Below are 19920 nucleotides of genomic sequence, written 5' to 3'. Positions count from 1 at the left end.
CTGCAGACATCACCTCCACCCGGGATGTGAGCCCAAGCCCCTCTGATGGCTCCTCCCCCCGCCCCCCTTGCTTGGCCTCCCTGGCTAGGTCAGAGCAAGTCATCCTGCCCCGGGGCCCGGGACAGGTTCCTCCAGCCTCCCGGGCTCCGTGCAATGCAGTGACCAGCACTTACAGCTGGAGAGACAGAGTTCAAGCCGGATGGAAGTGTGGGAGGGATCAGGCTGCCGAGTGGTGAGGGCAGGGCGGGAGGGAGCCTGGCTGCCCATCCCCCTCCTCCGTGGCCCCTGAGTCACTGGGGACCCAGCCCGAGCCTCATCCCCCTCCTGCTCTTGGCGTTGCTGACTGATCTGCTCTGGCCTCCTCCATTCGACTCCCACTGATCGAGGTCAGGGCCAGTGCAGCCGCCCAGGGAGCGGGTGGGAGGGATGCGAGGGTCATAGCGCTGCCTCGATTGTGTCCCAGGCTGTGTCCTCCTTATCCCTGGCGACCTGGCCGGAGGGGGATACATCCTCCACAGCATCATCTTGTTTGAGTCTTCCTCCTACAAGCCCCCTTTGGTCAGCTTCACTTTCCAAATGGAAGGACAGAGGTCAAGAGAGGGGAAATGACTTGTTTAAGGTCTCATGGTGAGAGAGTGGCAGGCCTGGCATTGGGACTTGTGCGTACGAGGTCCTCTTGGCGCGGGATGGGGGCACAGATGGCCGCTGGATTGGTGAGGCTTATCCCAGGCGTCTGAGTGTCTGGCATCTCAGTGTTCTCGGGCTGGGTGCCTCTGGGCCATGGTGAGAGTTCCCAGCGCTCTCCGAGACCCTCTAGTCATTATTCTGTGGCCCTCACCCTACCACCTACCCTGGGCACAGCCGGAATGGCTCCCCAGAGTGTCCTTGCCTCTCTGGCCAACTGAGCCAAGAAGCCAGGTGGGCTAGACCAGGATGTGACTCAATGGGCTACCAGGCAAGTCACCTGATTGGCCTCAGCCTCAGGCACCTGGCTCTTCTCTGATAAGGTCAGAGCCAGGTGTTGCTGCTTGCCCAGATCAAAGGGCCAGGGCTGACAGCTGGGATGCCTGCTTATGTGTGGGCACCAGGAGCTGCTGGGCCAGGAGACAGGGATGGGGGTGGTGCGTGGGGTGGCTGAGAGTTCGGCCTGGGCCTGCCCCTGCTGTTTCCCCTCGGGACCAACTCAGGGCTGGGGTTCGTGGCATCACAAGGAAGTGTCAGGATGGGGGGGCGGGGGCAGGGGGAGAGGGGGGACAGAGGAAGAGCCAGCTCAGACTGAAACCAGACAGCGCCTGTGCTTTGGGGCTGAGTCTCCTTCTGGCCTTGCTCCCTCCTCACTGTGGCCGGCCTGGCAATATCCTCCCGCTTCGACAGAGACTCAGGTTCTGAAGGCAGAGCTGGGCGGCCCCGGTGGCTCTCCCCGCAGGACCCTCCTGTTAGCAGGGAGGCCCGAGAACCTCCCTCCCTGAGGCCTCAGTGGCCAACGTAGGGTTTATATTCTGAGCGGAGTTTGAAGGTGGAGCAGTTCCCATTCTTCCCGTAGGGGCTCTGAGTCTGGTGGGCTTCCAGGTACCGATGGGGCCGGCTGTTCTGGGTCCTCCCCATCATCCTGCCGGCCTGCGCCTCCATCCTCCCCATCCTGTGGGCAGGGAGGGTGCTCGGGCAGAGCCTGACCCCACCCACCCCACGCCTGCCCGAGCACCCTCCCTGCCCACAGGATGTGGAGGATGGCGAGTCTCCTCCAAATAACAAGTTGGCCGGATCCGGACTTTGTAAAAATAGCCCTGGTTCAGCCCAGGCTGAGGTGGGGCTGGACATGGGCTCCAAGGCCACAGTCTGGGGGCTCAGGGCTCCCCCAGTGCAGACCTCACCCGCTTCTGCTCCAGGGCCGCCTTCTCAGCAGCTCCGTGGGTTCGCAGTGCAGGTGGTCTGGGGGCTGCCTGCAGGGGCGCAGAACTCTCAGTGGGAGTCGTTTCAAGCTTTGGGTGCTGGCCTCCTCGGCAGGCCCACCGGAGCAGGCCTTCAGCCAGCACCATGAGAGGTGGGTGGCGCCTCAGGGATGCTGCCCAAGCCCTGTCTCCTGGATGACCCCCTGCCGGCCCTGTGAGGAGGGGCGCATCACCCATCTTGCAGAGGAGGGAGTGAGGCTCAGCCCCAGCTTCTCCGGGTGAGCCAGGGGCTCTGACTCCTCCCACTCGGCCCTCCGGGGCCCTGCCCCCTGCCCTGGCTCCCTGCCCGCGGCTCCATTGTCCCAGACCTGTGGGCTCAGCACACGTGAGCTGACGGAGGGCTTCCCCACACCCCGACCACAGGATGTCCTCGTGCCGGGAAAGCTGGCCCTGCTGAGACCAGGGGTGGGGCAGCCAGTCTGCCCAGAAAGCTCTCCTCAACCAGACAAAGACTGTGGGGTTGTGGGTGCTGAGCCCAGGAAGCTTCTAGGCCGGGCTGGTCTTTATTTTCAGCGGAGCTTCCTGCTGGCTGGAGAAGGGTCTGCGCCCCCATCTGGGACATGGGTCACCCGTCTAGGCCTTTGCCTGTGCTGTTGCCTTTTTTTTTAATTTTTAATTAATTAATTAATTAATTGGCTGCATTGGGTCTTCGTTGCTGTGCGCTGGCTTTCTCGCGGCGAGTGGTGGCTACTCTTCGTTGTGGTGCACGGGCTTCTCATTGCGGTGGCTTCTCTTGCTGCGGAGCACGGGCTCTAGGCACACGGGCTCTAGGCACACGGGCTTCAGTAGTTGTGGCACGTGGGCTCAGTAGTTGTGGCTTGCGGGCTCTAGAGCGCAGGCTCGGTAGTTGTGGCGCACGGGCTTAGTTGCTCTGTGGCATGTGGGATCTTCCCGGACCAGGGCTCGAACCTGTGTCCCCTGCATTGGCAGGTGGATTCTTAACCACCACGCCACCAGGGAAGCCCCTGTGCTGTTCCTTCTGCCAGGAATTTTTTTCCCTCCAGGCCCTACCTAGTTGTGTTCAGCCCTCTCTGCTGGCCTGTGACAACCCTGAGGGCCGGGAGAGGCCCTTTCTCTTGGCTCCCCAGAGCAGAAGTGAGGGCTGGAAAGATGGATTGTGTCTCCCTGCTGACCTTGGATTCCCTTGTCCCCAAGGGAAAGGCCCTGAGAGACAAGAGAGTCCAGGGTCGGGAGGGTTGCTGTGTCATCTTGGGCAAGTTCTTCCACCTTCCAGTGGCCCCAGCTGTACAATGGGACAGACGGTAAAACTCAGATTGGCACTTGGTGACCTTTGGCAGGACAGGGGTGGGGATGGGGTGTGGCTACCCCAGCAGGAGTCCATCTGAAGTCCCAGGTGCCTCTGCCCACCCAGAAGAGCAGGCAGAAAGCCAGCGGGGAAAGCACTAGGGGGGGCTGCCTTCCGCTTCTGCTGTGGACAGGAGGATAGGGATGGACCAGGATGGCTGAGGTCTGGCTGAGGCCTGGCTCACCTCCTTCAGCCCCTCTGCACCCACCCAGTGGGGGCTTGGCCAGTGCTCCTCCTTGAAGGGGGAGAACAGTGTGCTGTGGATCTCTACTGCCCTCTAACTAACACCAAACCTGGCACTAGGGTTAGGGCCCCATCTCCCTCAGTGCTCTCATCTCCCACTGCTTCCTCCCTCGATCACCTTCCCAGCCCGCAGCCTCATGCGTCTTCCTGCTGTCCCCGACACACCCTGAACCTTCTGTGACCTTTGGAACATCAGCTGGGATCTTCCGCCTTCCCAGCCTGGCCGCCTGTGGTGTGATTTAGAGCAAGGACTCTGGAGTCAAATTGGGGTATAAATTCTGGCTTAGCCCCACACGAGCTGTGTGATGTCACTCCTTTTAGCCTCTACTGTGTCCTCTGTAAGATGAAGATAATAGGGAGAATCAAATGAGATCATCTGTGCTTATGTCCAGGGCACATCCCTGGGCCTTGCCTGTAGTAAATGCTCCATGAACGGTAACTGCAATTATTATTAACAATAAGCATTATGCCTCATTAACCATTATACAGTCTTATAAGATTTGTAATTTATATTTTAGTATACTTGATTTTAAGTAGTATCATCACGGTGAACTCCTATGCAGCCTTCAGTGCCCTGCTCCGCCATCACTGCTTCTATGAAGCCTCCCTTCATTGTCTTGGTAGGATTTGGCCCTCCTTGCTGGTTCCCTGGCATTTTAACTCTTTAAGCTGGGCAACCCATGGCCAGGGTCTGCTCCTTGGCCAGACAGGGGGGCAACTCCTATTCTGATTCTTCCCACTCCTTACCTAATACAGACAGGCATAGAGGGAACAATTCTTCCTTCTCCCCTAACATGTGTAAGTCCTGATGAGACTGAAATCTCTTTCCAGCCCATATCCTGGTCTGATCTCAGGCAGGTCCTGGGAGACAGACCCAGCAGGAAAAATTCTTTTTCTAGATAAGAGGAAATAATTTCTACCTTGACTGATCTAAACAAGGGCCCAGTGTTGACCAAGGCTGACCCACTCTGGGCATGGGCAGGGCCTGGCATTAAGCACCTTACACATTATCTCATCCAGGGCTCAGAGCAAGCAGGGAATTGCTATTTTTATCTTCATTTTACAGATGAGGAAGTTGGCGCGCTGAAGGTGGCTTAGGTTCATGGGAGTTGATTGTTAAATTTTCAGGAATTGTGTGAGCTGGTTGTTAAGCACAACCGTTATTACAAACTAAATTATATAAACTTACAATTAAACAAATCACAGCATAGTACAGGGAGATCGGCTTGGTGCTTCGTGATGACCTAGAGGGGTGGGATAGGGAAGGTGGGAGGGAGACTCAAGAGGGAGGGGATATGGGGACATGTGTATGCACATGGCCGATTCGCTTTGCTGTGCAACAGAAACACAGTATTGTGATGCAATTATACAATTATACTTTGTATAATTATACTCCAAAGAGCTATTAAAAAAAAAACCCAAAGGTAATAAACACTCAGAATTCATCACCCCCTAATTATTTTGCTACCTTTCACTATTTACTTTCTTAAGGTTATTTATGTCTGTTGGATCTAGGTGGTAGAAATACTCTATGTACAACTCTGTGACTGCATCTCTCTTCCCAACTCTGATTAGTGACATCACACTGGTAGCTTGAAATCAGGCCATGGTGGGAGTATTTGCACCATGAAAAGGGGCAAACACTACACATCAGGGCTCCCGCCCCCTGCCTCATTTTTGGAGAGCCAGTTGCTAAACATTTATCAGCACACCACTGAATTGAGCGACAGAGAGGTTGTGACCTTCCCAAGGTCACCCAGCTGGGAAGGAATAGAGCTGAACTCAAGACCAGGCACTGCGTCTCTGGTGCCCAGATTTGTGCACCTCTCTGCTGATTCTGCCCGAGGCCCCAATCACGCAGTTGGGATTAAGAGATTGCCCCCCACACCCCTACACGCTCACCGTCCTGCTCCCTGGGATAAGTGAGGGACGGTCGCGCTGCACCAGCCCAGCCTGCTCTCCCCTCCTTGCCTCCTTCCTCCCCTTCCTCTGTCTCTTCTCCTAGGGGCTCAGGTCTGTGAGGGAACAGCCAGACCCTGTGAATGTTTAGCTTGGCCGGCCGCCTTATCTGCCCACCCGGCCTTTGTCTGGCCATCTGCCCGTCAGCTGTGGGATTGCCTTCCAGGAGGAGGAATCAGGGGCTGCCTCACCGCATGACCTAGCAACTACCCTGCGTTGCTGGACTCTTTATCCCCCCTGGGACCTCGAAGTCCCCTCCCATACTGGTAGTGCCATCCCCACAGGGTCCTCTAAGACTCTGCTGCTCTATTGTTCTGGAAGAACAAAACCAGGTCACATCACTCCTCTGCTCAGCATCCTCTGGTGTTTTCCTTTCTCACCCGTAGAAGCCACAGTCACCACAGTGAGCCACAAGGCCCTACCCCATCTGGCCTTTGCCCCAGGGTCCCTCTGCTCCAGCCACTCTGGTCTATTTGTTGTTCCACAAATATGCTAAGCACATTCCTGCCCCAGGGCCTTTGCACTTGCTGTTCTCAACCCAATATTTGCATGATTTGTCTCCTCATCTCCTCCAGGTCTTTGCTGAAATGTCACCTCTGACCTTTCTATTTAAAATTGTAACATCTGTTTTCTTTTTCTCACACACTTTTCCTATCTCCTGTTTCTGCCCTTTTTCCCTCCTTAGCATGTGTCACCCCTTGACATACTATATTTTTTATTTCATTGTTTCTCACTAGAATGAAAACTCCAAGAGTCTAGGAATTTTGGTCTTTGTTGAATGGATGAAAGGATGGATGAATGAATGAGTGAATGAATGAATGAATGAACAAATGAATGACAATGTTTCCAAATGTCAGGAAAGTCTCTGCAGTCTGCTGGGAGTGAGGGTGGCTGTGTGATCTGGCAGGTATGAGACTGGGGTTTCCAGGTCCAGTTCTGTCCCAATTTGCTGTGTGACCTTGGGTAGGTCCCTTTCCCTCTCTGAACCTCTTTTTCAAGTATAATAAGGAGAGTAGCATGGCAAAGTATAAGGGACACTGGCTCTGGAGTCAGACAGGGGGTCAAATCCCCACTGGGACATTTACTACCGGTGGGGCCTTAGGCAAGTCACTTCTCTCTGAGTGTCTCCCCATCTGTGAGGTGGGATGGGGGTCGGAAAGATACACAAGATGCTGTGTGGTGAGCCCCTAGCTCAGCCCCTGACAAGTAGAAAATGTTCAGTGAATAATCTTTACTCTTTTAAAAAGTACCCGAAGGGTTCACCTGCCCCTGGGCGTTGAAGAGGATGGGGTCGTGGAGTCTCCTAACCCAGAGGCCTGTCCCGCCTCCCCAGGGCCCAGGTCTGGCCGAGGTTGCCCCTCTCAGGCAGCGGCTGCTTCCTCAGCAGGCACTTGGCCTCTCGCTGGGTGGTCTGGGCGGGTGGGCTCAGCCATGAGACCCGTGTGCCACACCTGCGGCTCTCCTCTCCCCACGCAGTGTTCATCTGCAGCTTCATGGTGGCTGCCCCCATCTTTGGCTACCTGGGTGACCGCTTCAACAGGAAAGTGATCCTCAGCTGTGGGATTTTCTTCTGGTCGGCCGTCACGTTCTCCAGCTCCTTCATCCCGCAGCAGGTAAGGCCTGCCCGGGCTTTCCACCCGGCATTCCTGCTCATCCCGTCCGTGTGTCCTGGTTCCTCCAGCCGGTGGCAAGTCTGACTGACCTAGTCTAGACTGGGGTTCCAGCCCGTTGGGTCCAAGTATGGTGGGATGAGGGGGGTCTTTGGGTACTTCTATACACTGGCCCTACCGATTGGGCTTTCCCCGTGCTGGCCTTGAACTGAGGGACTCACAGCCCTGTATGGCATCCTGACTCTCTCTGAGCTGCTTCTGATTTGGAGAGGATGCAAGGATCGGGGGGCAAGTCTGGCCAAGGAGTCAGGACCCTTGGGTTCTAGTTCTGGCTCTGCCATCATCTTGCTGTGTGACCCTAGATACATCACTACCCTTCTCTAGGCCTCACACAGTTTGCTCTTTGTCCGACCATCAGCCAACTCCCTGGGTCAAAGTCCTAGGGAGACAAACATTAGATCAGTGTAAGGAAGATCTTTCTTTCTTGTTTTTTTTGGCCACAATGTGCAGCTTGTGGGATGTTAGTTCCCCAACCAGGGATTGAACCTAGGCCCTCAGCAATGAGAGTGTGGAGTCCTAACCACTGGACTGCCAGGGAATTCCCAGGAAGGAAGATGTTTCTTACTTGGCTCCCACAGTTCTGGATTTGAATTTCCCAATTCTGTTGTCCACTCAGCTTTGTGATCTGGAGAAACTTAACTTCTCTGAGTCTCAGTTTCCTCATCTTTAATTGGGGATAATACTTCTTAGTATGAAGGGTGGTTGTGAGAAATAATTGAACTCATGAATGTCCAGACCCTGACCCATGGCAGGTTTCAACAAATCATTATTTCTGTTCTTTCTTCCAATGAGGAGATATGTTGTTCTGAAAGGTAGTGAGTGTCCCGTCACTAGGGGTCTTCAAGCAAAGGACAGACAATCACATGATGGCTACTATAGAGGGAGATAGAGGAAGAAGGGGAGGGACTTCCCTGGTGGCGCAGTGGATGAGAATCCGCCTGCCAATGCAGGGGACACAGGTTCGAGCCCTGGTCCAGGAAGATCCCACATGCCGTGGAGCAACTAAGCCCATGTGCCGCAACTACTGAGCCTGTACTTTAGAGCCCGCATGCCGCAACTACTGAGCCCATGCGCCACAACTACTGAGCCTGAGCTCTAGAGCCCGCGTGCTGCAACTATGAAATCTGCGCACCTAGAGCCCGTGCTCCGCAACAAGAGAAACCACCACAGTGAGAAACCCGCGCACCATAATGAAGAGTAGCTCCTGCTCGCCACAACTAGAGAAAGCCTGCACACAGCAATGAAGACCCAAAGCAGCCCAAAATAAATAAAATTAAATCTTTAAAAAAAAAAAAAAAAAAGAGGGGGAGAAGACCAGGATTTGCCTTCAGGGAGCGTTCAGCCTAGGGGACAAAGGAGGAGACCCTGGCCTTGGGAGCACCCAGGCCTGGGGATGGGAAGATGTGACAGGAGCTCCCATGTTCAGAGCCTTCAAGATAAGCAAAGTGCTGAAAGTCCTCACTGAAGAGAGAGCAGTCTCTGACATCCATGTGGTCAGGGAAGACTTCCTGGAGGAGGTGGCAGTTGAGCTGGGCAGGCAAGACAGGGAGGTTAGGCCTTTTGGTGAAGATAGCACAGGCAGAGGGAGCAGCCCCATGGAGGCAGAAATGGTGGAGTGTGTTAATAGATTGAGGAGGAGAGTGCTTTGGCTGGAAAGGAAGGCAGGGACCATGTCATGGAGAGCCTTGAATGCCAGGTTGGAAGGCCTGAGCTTTCTCCTGAGGGAAGTGCTGGACCCTGGAAGAGTCTGAAGAAGGGCAGTGGTGAGTCAGATTTACACTGATCTAGAGGAGGTTGCAGGTGAGGGCAGAGAGAACTGGCAGGTTTGGGGGATACAAGTTTGCTTCATGGGGCAGCTTCATAGAGAAGGGTCAGGCCAGGTAATAAGCTCCAGGCCTAGGACTTCCCTGGTGGCGTAGTGGTTAAGAATCTGCCTGCCAATGCAGGGGACACAGGTTCGAGCCCTGGTCCGGGAAGATCCCACATGCCACGGAGCAACTAAGCCTGTGCGCCACAACTACTGAGCCTGCGCTCGAGAGCCCACGAGCCACAACTACTGAGCCTGCGAGCCACAACTACTGAAGCCCGTGCACCTAGCGCCCGTGCTCTGCAACAAGAGAAGCCACCACAATGAGAAGCCCGCGCACTACAATGAAGAGTAGCCCCTGCTAGCTGCAACTAGAGAAAGCCCGTGTGCAGCAACAAAGACCCAATGCAGCCAAAAATAAATTAACAAAAAACAAAAAAACAACCCAGGCCTAGAACGTCAGGTAGAGCCTGATGGCCACAGTCAAAAGTGGGGACTGGACCAGAAGAAGCTTCTGGACCCCCTCTGGGTCTTGTTCTGCCCCTGACCAGGCTTCTCATCATCTGACCTCTGGGGCTGCTTCTGGGATTGACCAGTGAGTACAGGACCACGATGTCAAGGCTGGCCCCCACCCTGGGTGTGTGGAAGGAAGGGAGAGATGGGGAGAGATGAGCAGAGGCAGAGAGCGAAACAGACGGATCATCCCCAGTTAATCTATGAGTTCATTGCAGTCACAATCCGAGTGCCATGGGGGTTTTTGGTGGACCTTGGCAATGTGATTCTGAAGTAAATCTGGCGGAGAAAGTGCCCAGGAACAGCCAAGAACATTGTGAAAACAACAATGAAAGGGCTCTTGTCCTATCAGTTATCAAAACATGGCTATTCTAATGAAAACAGCAGAGGGGTAAACTAAGAGATCAAGGAAACAGAGTCGTCCTTTCTATGGGAATTGAGTGAAGGATGAAAGTTGCATCTCAAATAAATAGTTTTCGGAGTATTGACTCTCCATCTGGATGGAAGATAAAGGATGGTCTGTATTTCTAACCATACTTCAAAATAAATCCCAGCTAGGTGAAAGTAAAGTAAAAAGCAAACCATAAAAGTCTAGAACTATAATTCAACAAGAAAAAGACAAACAACCCGGTAGAAAAAATGGGCAAAGGATAGTGACAGGCATCTCCAGGGGAAGATCCCCCAAAAGGCAACATGTGTAGGAAGAGACGGTTCCCGGCTTCTTGAGTAATCAGGGCCCTGCAAATTAAAACAACAGTGAGTTACCATTTCACACCCATCAGGTTGCCGGCAATTAAAAAGGCTGACAATACCACGTGTTATTCAAGCTACCAGTGGGAGTGTAAATTGGTAGAGCCTCTTTGGAGAGCAAAGTGGGGCAGGATTTTGTAAAATTCTGTGTACACCCCACAGCCCAGCCTTCTACTTGGGGGTATATGCCGAAGGGAGAAACTCCAGCTCGTGGACACAAAGTGACAGGTACATATAAGGATGTTTGCTGCAAGTTTTGTAATAGAAAAAAAAAAAGAGAAACTAAATGACCTCCACTTGGGGGACGCCCAGATAGAATGGGGTATATTCATACTATGAGCTTCTTAGCAGCAAATGAATGAACTAGATCTATATTAACCAGATGAAATGGGTTTCCAAAAGATGAGGGAAAAAAATCAAGTTGTGGGACAAGACACATGGAATGGTCTTTTTTTAAAAAAAATATTTATTTATTTATTTTACTTTTGGCTGTGTCAGGTCTTAGTTGCGGCACGCACAATCTTCGTTGCGGCACGTGGGCTGCTCTCTGGTTGTGGCTCACGTGCTCAGTAGTTGCGGCATGTGGGCTCCCAGTCCCCCAACCAGGGACCGAACCCGCGTCCCCTGCACTGGAAGGTGGATTCTCAACCACCGGACCAGCAGGGAAGTCCCAGGGATTGTCTTTTTATGTTTATTTTTTGAGAGCACACAGGGGACACTAAATGTTGTTCCTTGGTACGTGTATGTGCAGGCAAAGGTAAAGAGGAAGTCGTGACAAATGCACAAGATAGCCAGTTCCTGGGGGAGGAGTGGGGAATCTATCAGATCCCTTGTCAAAGAGGTCTTATCTGCCTGCTCTTGTACGAAGGAGAATAAGGAAATCACTCCCATTCTCTTTCTAAAATATAACAAACATAAAAGATAAACGAATATTTTGTATCATTCTGGCATGGACTAGCCTTCTTGAGCAAGATGTGAAAGCCAGAAGCCATTAAGGGAAAATCAACAGCTTGGACCGCATCAAATTGAACAACACAAAATAAAGCTTCTGTACGATGAGACTCCCCATAAACAAAGTGGAAAGAAAGATGATGGAAAATATTTGTGACCTATCTAATAAATGTCAATTCCCATGATATATAAAACGCTAACAGAAACCAATACAAGAAAGACAAAGAACCCAACAGAAAAATAGGTAAAGGCTGTGGGCTGATGCTTCTCAGGGAAAGAAGCACAGGCAAGGGGCCAGGAGAAGGAAGACTCAGAGATGGAGGGTGAGAGAGCGAATGAACTATGGAAACGAGAGGCGCAGAGATGGATGGGCAGGACCAGCGACACAGAGAGAGGGCCGGGAAAGAGATGTGCAGAAACAGGGAGACCCAGAGGAGGGCTGGATGTGGGCAGTGCTGGCCGGATGGGTGGTCGGGGTGGGGCCGGGGAAAAATGACCAGGCTTGGTGCTCAGGCCCTGGGCAGCTGGGGGGATGGAGGGGCTGGGTCCACATCAAAGGGGTAGAACCACTGGCAGCTGGCATGGCCCCACCCTTCCCAGCATAGCTGGGCTTTGCTCTTTGATGTGTGTATGGGGGAGGGGCACTGAGCCCACTGGGCTGCCCTGCCCACCCCCCATTTCCACTGGGTCCTCAGTGCTGCCAGGGTCAGCCCAGCTGCCTGGTCAGGGGGTGGGACACAGAGTAGGGGCAGCTTGAGGCTCCCAAGATGGGGCCAGAACCCAGGGAGGAAGTCTCCCAATGGGTTGGGGTGGCAGTGGAGACACAGGCTTACGTCCCCCGCCAAACCTACAACTCTCAGCCCCTGAAAGTCCAGCTCCATCCCAGCACGGGGCCAGCTAGACCCAGTCCGACCCACTATTCAGAGGCAGGAACTGAGGCCCCGAGTGGCCTGGGGTGTAGCCTGGGGTGTAGTCGTTGCTGAGGCAGGGCTTGGGCTCCACCCTCTCTCCTGTCTCCTGGGCCCTGCCGCCCGGTAGGGAGCAAAGCGGGGAGCAGGGATGCGCAGGCAGGGGAGCAGGCGGGCCCCCCAGCGCTCTCCGCCCTCCCCCACAGCACTTCTGGCTGCTGGTCCTGTCCCGCGGGCTGGTGGGCATCGGTGAGGCCAGCTACTCCACCATCGCGCCCACCATCATCGGCGACCTCTTCACCAAGAACACGCGCACGCTCATGCTGTCTGTCTTCTACTTCGCCATCCCTCTGGGCAGGTGAGGATCCGGGCCAGGTCCCTTCGGATTTCTGACCACTCCCTCTCCCTGGAGTTTGGCCCTCTGTGACCTAAATACGTGGGCAGGCAGCCTTGAGAAGCGCCTGGACCAGCTCCCAGGCTGGCTGGGGCGGCGGGAGGGGGCGGGGGCCTCCTAGACTGGTGAGCATATCCCCTGCCCCGACGCCCTGCCCATCCCTGCCTGACCGTCCCGTCCTCTCTGCAGCGGCCTGGGCTACATCACCGGCTCCAGCGTGAAGCAGGTGGCCGGAGACTGGCACTGGGCCTTGCGGGTAAGGACACCCCCAGACCAGCCATTGCCCAGGGTCACCCAGAGATTCAGGGACAGAGCCTCAGCCGCCAGGCTTCCCACCTCGCGGGCCTGGGCTCTTCTCCATCAGTTCACTTGGAGGTGTGAAGGGTGCCAGCCTCGCCCCACTCAGGGGCCCCAGTCTGTGAGGACGAAGGAAATTCCACGTTCACGGTGGCACTTCCTGCTGTGGCCCTGTGCTGGGGTGGGGCTGAGACGAGACCTCTGTGTGAGGGCCCCGGGGTCTAGAGCCACTTCCTGTCCTGCAGGAGGATTCGGCACAAGTCTGCCAAGGCCCCAGGACAGTGCAATCAGAGGAAACAGAGATCCCTAGTCTTGTGAAGGAGAGGAAGCTTAAGACAAAGTGTTTTTTCCTCAAAAGCAGGAAGGAAGCAGCCTCCGTGGAATTTTTTGATGGGGGGGCGGCAAATGGAGAGGAACTCCGCAGACCATGGGCTCCCAGGCCTGGTGGGGGTGGGTACAGAGTTCCCTGTTCTCAGGAGCTGGTGGAGGAACTGGTATATTGGAATCCAGACTCCCAAGATGTGCCCTTTCCATCTGGAGAGAGGCCTGGGGCCTTGGAGATTCTGTTCTCGACACTGGGCAGGATGCGGGGAAGACCCAAAGGGGCTCCTGAGCCTCTTCTCCTGGAACGCACACGGGATAAGCTACCTGATATATTAGCCGGAAGCTTCATGCGCAGCCAGTCCCTTCTCAGTGCCCCACCCCCACCAGGGTGAGGAGCTGGCCTGGGAAACCTTCCCAGACCCGGGGAGGGGGGCAAGAGTCCCCAGGAACTCTCCTCCCAGTCATCATTCCATGTCTGCCCGCCCACCTGTCTTCCTTCTGTTCCATTGATCACCCATCATCCATCACTCGTCACCCATCACCCATCCACTCATCCATCCTCCTTTCCTTCCATGTGTTCATTCATCCACCCAGCAATCTATCCATCCAACCATCCATCCGCCCGCCCGTCCGCCCGTCCGTCCGTCCGTCCATCCACCTGTCTGACTATTCAGCCATCTGTCCCCCCTCCTCCATCCATCTGACCATCCCTCCCTCCCTGTCACTTTCAGTCCTCTCTCCCCTCCTTCCCCTGGTCGGCACAGCCCGCTTTGAGCCCCCAAGCCCCATATGCTAGCCTCACCCCCAGTGGCTTTGCCCAGTCAGGAAGGCTGGGCAGATACTAGCCCAGAGGAGGAGCCCGGGGCCCAGAGAAGGCGTGGCTGGCCTGCTCCCCCTTCCAGGTGCAGCAGAGACAAAGACGCCTGGGCCCTGGTGTCCTAACTTGGTGCGCCCTGACCCACCAGGTGTCCCCCATCCTGGGCATGATCACAGGAACGCTCATCCTCGTCCTGGTCCCGGCCACTAAGAGAGGCCACGCTGACCAGCTTGGGGGCCAGCTCAAGGCCCGGACGTCATGGCTCCGAGACATGAAGGCCCTGATCCGCAAGTGAGTGCTGCTGGGAGGGGTCCGGTGGGAAGAGGGAGGGAGGGGCGTCGAAATGAGAGGGCCCCAACTTGCAGGCTGGCCCACGCAGCCTGCTCGGCCAGACTCCCTGTCCACAGTGCTGGGGCCACTAGTGGTTATGATCCCTGAAGCCAGAGCCCCCTCACCCCCAGAGCCCGTAGGCAAGGCATTTGAGGCCTTCTGTCCCTGGGGGAAGGAGTGAGGGAGGAAAGCCTGCCTCCTGGGCCTGACCCTGCCAGCTGCGGGGATGCTGGCCCCTGCTCAGTGTTGCTGCCCCGGCCTCTCCCCAGCCGCAGCTACGTCTTCTCCTCCCTGGCCACGTCGGCCGTGTCCTTCGCCACAGGGGCCCTGGGCATGTGGATCCCGCTCTACCTGCACCGCGCCCAAGTCGTGCAGAAGGCAGCAGAGACGTGCAGCAGCCCGCCCTGTGCGGCCAAGGACAGGTGCGGCCAGGCGGGCTCAGTGGGCGGGCGGGGATGGCGGCGGGGTGAGGGAGGCCGCCAGCCCCTCTACCCCAGCCCTGTCCCCTAACCCGTGCCACACCGTCCTCTGTCTCCGCAGCCTCATCTTTGGGGCCATCACCTGCTTTACGGGTTTTCTCGGGGTGGTCACGGGCGCAGGAGCCACACGCTGGTGCCGCCTGCGGACCCAGCGGGCTGACCCGCTGGTGTGCGCTGTGGGTATGCTGGGCTCCGCCATCTTCATCTGCCTCATCTTCGTGGCGGCCAAGAGCAGCATCGTGGGGGCCTATGTGAGTGCGGTGGGAGTGCCAGGGTGGTGGGGGAGCTGGGCTCTGGAAGAGGAAATGCAGTCTGACTTGGGGCGGGGGGGTAGGACCCCCCCCACGGGGAGGCTCCCCCAGGGCGAGGCTCCAGTCCTCAGTCTCCCCCTGCTCTGTCCAGGGCAGTGGGCCTGGCTTGAAGCCTGTAGATAATCCACAAATTCCCCGTGCGCCTGACCGCCAGGAGCCGGGGAGAGGCTTCTGGGGGCTCCCGGCCAGCAGCCAGGGTGCAGGGAGCAGCCTGGGGCCAGTGGCGGGTAGAGCGCCCCCTGATGGTTGCTCTGGTCTCTCCCGGGCAGATCTGCATCTTTGTAGGGGAGACGCTGCTGTTTTCTAACTGGGCCATCACGGCGGACATCCTCATGGTGAGGCAGGCCAAGGTTGCCTCGTGCTGAGTGGGGCCTCTCGACCTCTCGGGGCAGATGGGGAGGGTGGGTGAAGGGGTGGGAGAGCTCGCCGGGCTTGTGAGGGGAGAGGGGATCAGAGATTTGGGGGTCTGCATCGGGGCAGGGCCTGGAATCAGGGCTGAGCAGGCAGAAGGGCAGGATGTGGGGACTGGGTGCCGAGGGCGATGTCTGGAGGCTCAGGTTTGTGGCCGGGAGGCTGGCAGTGCCAGGCTGGCACTGGAGTGGTGCTGTCTGCCAGCGCTCCACCCCCAGGGTCTGAGCTCCCGTGGACTCTGCCCTCCCGGCTCAGCCCGGGTTCCAGGCGCGCCTGCCCGAGTGCCCGTGGCTGGGTTGGGCAGACAGAGACCGTCTTCACGGGGCCAACAATGGGCTCCAGACCAGGCGGCCAGGGACAAAGAGCCATCTGAGCGGCGGCAGGGGCTTGTGTCCTTGGGCGGGACGGGAGCAGCCTGGGAGGAAGCAGGAGGGGGCTGTGGCCTCGAGAACAAGCGGCAGTCTGGGGCAGGGGTGGTGGAGGGGGTGCTGGCTGGTCCTGTCCTCAGGGATCCTCCACGTCAGGATCGGGAGAGAATTGGGAGAAGGGTATGCACGGGACCGGCAGTGGCGAGGGTGGGAGGTGCCAGGGTGGGCCCTGGGGCCAGGGGGAGGAAGGACTCCTCATGGGGCCACCTTCAGGGCACTTGGGGTTTGGTGCCAGAATGTGGGTCAGCCTAGATCAGTCTGCCTGGGCATCGGGCCCCTGCTAGCTCCCCTCCAGGAAGCCTGCCTGGCCCCGCCCGAGCTTCCCTGTATCTGTGCTTCGCCGGGGGTGGTCTCTCTCCAACACCCACCCCCCTCACCCAGTCCCTGGCTAAGGTGTGATGGGCGGGAGGTCTGACTCAGCTCAGTGCCAGGTGGGGGTCACTGCACATGTGGGAGTGAAGGTTGGAGTGAGCTTGCCTGAATCAAGTGCCCTTGGCAGTAGGCAGGACCCCCTCCTCTGCCCCCAGCCCCAGGGGCAGCCCCAGATGCTGACAGGGTTTGGGCCCCAGGGAAATCATGTCCCATTTTATTAAGTGTCACAGCCAAGTGACTAATTATTCTTGGAAATGGGGCCATGCAATCCAGGTCTCCCCTCCCCCCCCAGTAACTGGGTGCCCGGTGGGCACTAGCTGCTCTCAGACTGTCCACAAAGGCTGGGGCTCTGACTAGATGAGGAAGCTGAGCTCGGGGGCAGGGGGCTGTCCAGGGCACCCGCTGAGGTGGCTGCTGCCCGCCCCCTGCTCCTCTGCCACCAGCCCGTCTGACCTTAGCCCGCCCAGCTTTGGAGCTGCAGCCCCTGTGGGTCAGGGCCTGCTTGGTCTGGCGGAGGTTCCGGGGGCCCAGCAGCTCTGGCAGTCCGTGCTCGGGGTAAAAGTGGAGGCTCTTCTAGGCAGGGTCCTGCTTCACCACCATCACCCATCCCAGCCAGCCCAGGCCTTGGCAGGTCCCCACGGAGGTGAAACCAAGATGGATCTTTAGCTTGTGGGGAGGTGAGGGCAAGACTGAGGCCAGGTTGCCACCTGCGATCCCTGTGCCCCGGGGTGTCGGTTTCCCTGGGACCGGTGCACTTGGCTCCCCGCCAAGGGCCACGTGCACACGCTAAGGCAGCCTGCTCTCAGGAGCTGGGGAGGAGGGGGTGAGGGCCCAGGAGAGCAACACGTCAAGACTCCAGGGCAGGAGTGAGTCTGAGGCCATGGGAGCTTCAGAAGTGCCGTGACCCCTGGGATGAGGCCAGGTGGGCACAGCCGACTCCGCTGGCCTCTGACCTGCCGCCTCTTGCACAGTGTGTGGTCGTCCCCACCAGACGGGCCACCGCTGTTGCCCTGCAGAGCTTCACCTCCCACCTGCTGGGGGACGCCGGAAGCCCCTACCTCATCGGCTTTGTGAGTACTGGGGGCGGGGGGCGGCTGGGGCGCAGGGCTTTGGGAGGTGGCCCCGCCCCAACAGCCACCCCCTCCCCTCGTCCCCTAGATCTCCGACCTGATCCGCCAGAGCACCAAGGACTCCCCGCTCTGGGAGTTCCTGAGCCTGGGCTACGCCCTCATGCTCTGCCCTTTCGTCGTGGTCCTGGGCGGCATGTTCTTCCTGGCCACCGCGCTCTTCTTCCTCGGCGACCGCGCCAAGGCTGAGCAGCAGTGAGTGGGGGGGTGAGGGTGGGCCTGCTGCCTGCTTGGACAGGCGGAAGCGGGTGGGGGGGTGTCATCTGGCTGACAAGGTCCCCGCCTCCAGATGCTGCCTCCATCACGAGAGGGAGCCCATGGTGGCCCCGGGGCTCTTGTGGTGGCTCTAGGCGGGTTTGTCTCCGGAATGAATGGTTTTCAGGGTTGGGGCTCCGCCCCTTCTTTTTCCCTCTCATTTTCTGACTTCTTTCTCCTCTCTTTACTCCTCTCTCTCTCCGTCTCTCCTCTCCCCACTCCTGGGCTCTCCCACCTCCCCCTGGGGCTGACGAGGTCCCTGCCCAGCACATCCGGTCCGCCGGCCCCCGCGATGCGATGCGCCAGAGCAGTGCCCGGGCCAGGCCCCCGCTGATCTGCCACCTTGACCCCCGCCCGTCTCTCCCCCAGGGTGAACCAGCTGGTGATGCCGCATGCATCTGTGAAAGTCTGAGGCAGTGAGTGTGGGACAGGGGGGCTGGGGGTGAGACTCCCTGCAGGAGGGAAGAGGCAGGGTTAGTGGAGGGGGAGCACTCAGCTCGCCGTGGAAGGGTATTCTGGAAGCATGAGCAGCTCCTGCGTCACCTCCGACCTGAGCACATCCTGACCCTGGGTTTGGTCCTCTTCCTCATGAAATGTTGCCGGGATTGACCAGTGGACCCATGGGAGGGGGGCAGGTTCCCTCTTCCACTAAATCAGCTCCCTCTTCCTTCCTCAGAAGGGCTGGGGGCATAGGTCAGGGTGGGGACTGGCCAGGAACTCCCTGCTCAGTTCTGGATCCTGTCCTCCTGAATCCTCCTAGAGGTGCCAGGGCCTGACTCCTACTTTGACCTTCCTCTGGGGGCTGCAGCTTACCAGCAGTGCGAAATCCAAGGTCACTGCCCCACGCCTTGGCTCCAGTAGACCCACACCCTTCATTGCCACCAGAGCCCAGAGAAAGGCCTGTTTCTCCTCATAGGGAGGATCGTGAAAGAGGGAAGCTCTGGAATGGGCTCCACACCTGACCTCTGACCCCCTCCCTCCAGGTGCTACTGGGACAATGAAGAACCCTTGCTCCTACCTAGCCTGGGAGGTGTCCCCCGACGCCCTGGCCCCGTAGGGCTGTCCCGAAGCTTCCCATGTGACCCACAGCTGGGTGCCCACCGGCTCTGGTCTGGGACTGCTGAGTGGCCTTGGCTCCAAGAAGCTGTGTCCTCAACTAACCTGGAAGGCTGTGTGTGCTGGAACCATACCCTGGGACAGACCCCCAGGCCTGGGTCTGGGCTGCAGGGGCCCTGGGGCCCACGAAGAAGACAGCCCACTGTGGGTATTTGGGCAGAGGCTGGCTTGTCCCCGGTTTATGTGATCCTGGGGCAGTCTCTGCCCTCCCCAGACTCTGGGGCCGGGGGGCTGGACTTCCCCACACAGCTTGCTGGGCAAGGTGCTCTCTGCAGCTTTGAAGACACGACAACCCCTGGACTGTACAGAGAAGAGGTGGCCCCAGCCTCAGGGCGGCACTTCTGGCTCTGAGGCTCCCTGAAGGGCCTGGTGTGTGAGGACTAGAGCCTTCAGCTGCGCCTCTGACCTCTTGGACGTTGGCCTCAACCTGGCAGAGAAGCGCACCCAAGTTGCTAGGCGCTTCCCAGCCTGGCTGGTCGCTCTGGAGGACATCTGTCTCTGCCGCCTGGGGCTGGCTGTCAGCTCGGAGGTCTCCCAGGTGGGGGACCGTCCTGACAGGGAGCTGGCACCACCAGGAGTGAAGGCCCTGGTGGCAGCTACACACCGCCTGTGCCCCAGGCCTGAGACCTTTGGGGGTTCCCCATGCCTACAGGGCTCCTTGGATCCACCACAGCACCCCCGCCCCCCAGAAGCCAGGAACTGACTCTGGCCCGCAGGCTGGGCCCTTTCCAGGGGCAGCGCCCAGGGGACAATTCCCAGAATCTGTGGGGCAGCAGCCAGGGCTCTGGCTGTCAGAGGAAGCAGCCCTCCATTAAGCTTCCTGGCCCAGGGCCGAGGCTGGTGGAGGCTGAGGCACATCGGGACAGGCCAACAGCCAGAGCCACCTCCACACAAGCATCAGCTGCTTTCAAATGCAGCCCTTTCAGACACCCCCGCCCTCAGAGCCACACGCCGGGGCACAGCCGCCAACCTCTCACCAGCCCCCCAGCTTCCCCGGTGGAGCTCATCACATCCTCTCTGCTTCACACACTCCCTCCCGGCACCTCTGCTGGACTCAAGGTGGTTCTGGTCTCGATGGCCCCGTGTGGCCAGCAGGAGACCCTAAGAGCCAGCCAGCTTAGTGCTCTCTGCCCACAGTTGACTGGCTGGTGTGGCTTCAATGGTGGGGAAGTTAGTGGAGTAGCCCCTCCCCACCAAGCTCTG

The 19920-nt window shown here is 57.9% G+C and overlaps 1 protein-coding gene across 1 annotated transcript in view; it reads left to right on the top strand.

Annotated features, from left to right (window-relative positions):
• SPNS2 (SPNS lysolipid transporter 2, sphingosine-1-phosphate) overlaps positions 1 to 18641 on the top strand; it is a 34726-nt gene extending 16085 nt beyond the window's left edge. The window contains exons 3-13 of the mRNA XM_060080569.1: positions 6934 to 7070; positions 12263 to 12414; positions 12640 to 12706; positions 14037 to 14179; positions 14488 to 14640; positions 14759 to 14948; positions 15278 to 15343; positions 17191 to 17289; positions 17378 to 17541; positions 17971 to 18017; positions 18585 to 18641. Of these exons, the coding sequence (XP_059936552.1) occupies positions 6934 to 7070; positions 12263 to 12414; positions 12640 to 12706; positions 14037 to 14179; positions 14488 to 14640; positions 14759 to 14948; positions 15278 to 15343; positions 17191 to 17289; positions 17378 to 17541; positions 17971 to 18013 (1214 nt within the window). The 3' untranslated portion in view covers positions 18014 to 18017; positions 18585 to 18641. The remainder of the gene's footprint in view (positions 1 to 6933; positions 7071 to 12262; positions 12415 to 12639; positions 12707 to 14036; positions 14180 to 14487; positions 14641 to 14758; positions 14949 to 15277; positions 15344 to 17190; positions 17290 to 17377; positions 17542 to 17970; positions 18018 to 18584) is intronic.
• Positions 18642 to 19920: the final 1279 nt, after the last annotated feature.

Source organism: Mesoplodon densirostris, chromosome 18 (genome assembly GCF_025265405.1).
Source record: "Mesoplodon densirostris isolate mMesDen1 chromosome 18, mMesDen1 primary haplotype, whole genome shotgun sequence".
Taxonomy (NCBI): domain Eukaryota; kingdom Metazoa; phylum Chordata; class Mammalia; order Artiodactyla; family Ziphiidae; genus Mesoplodon; species Mesoplodon densirostris.
This window is presented reverse-complemented; position numbering and strand designations above follow the sequence as displayed.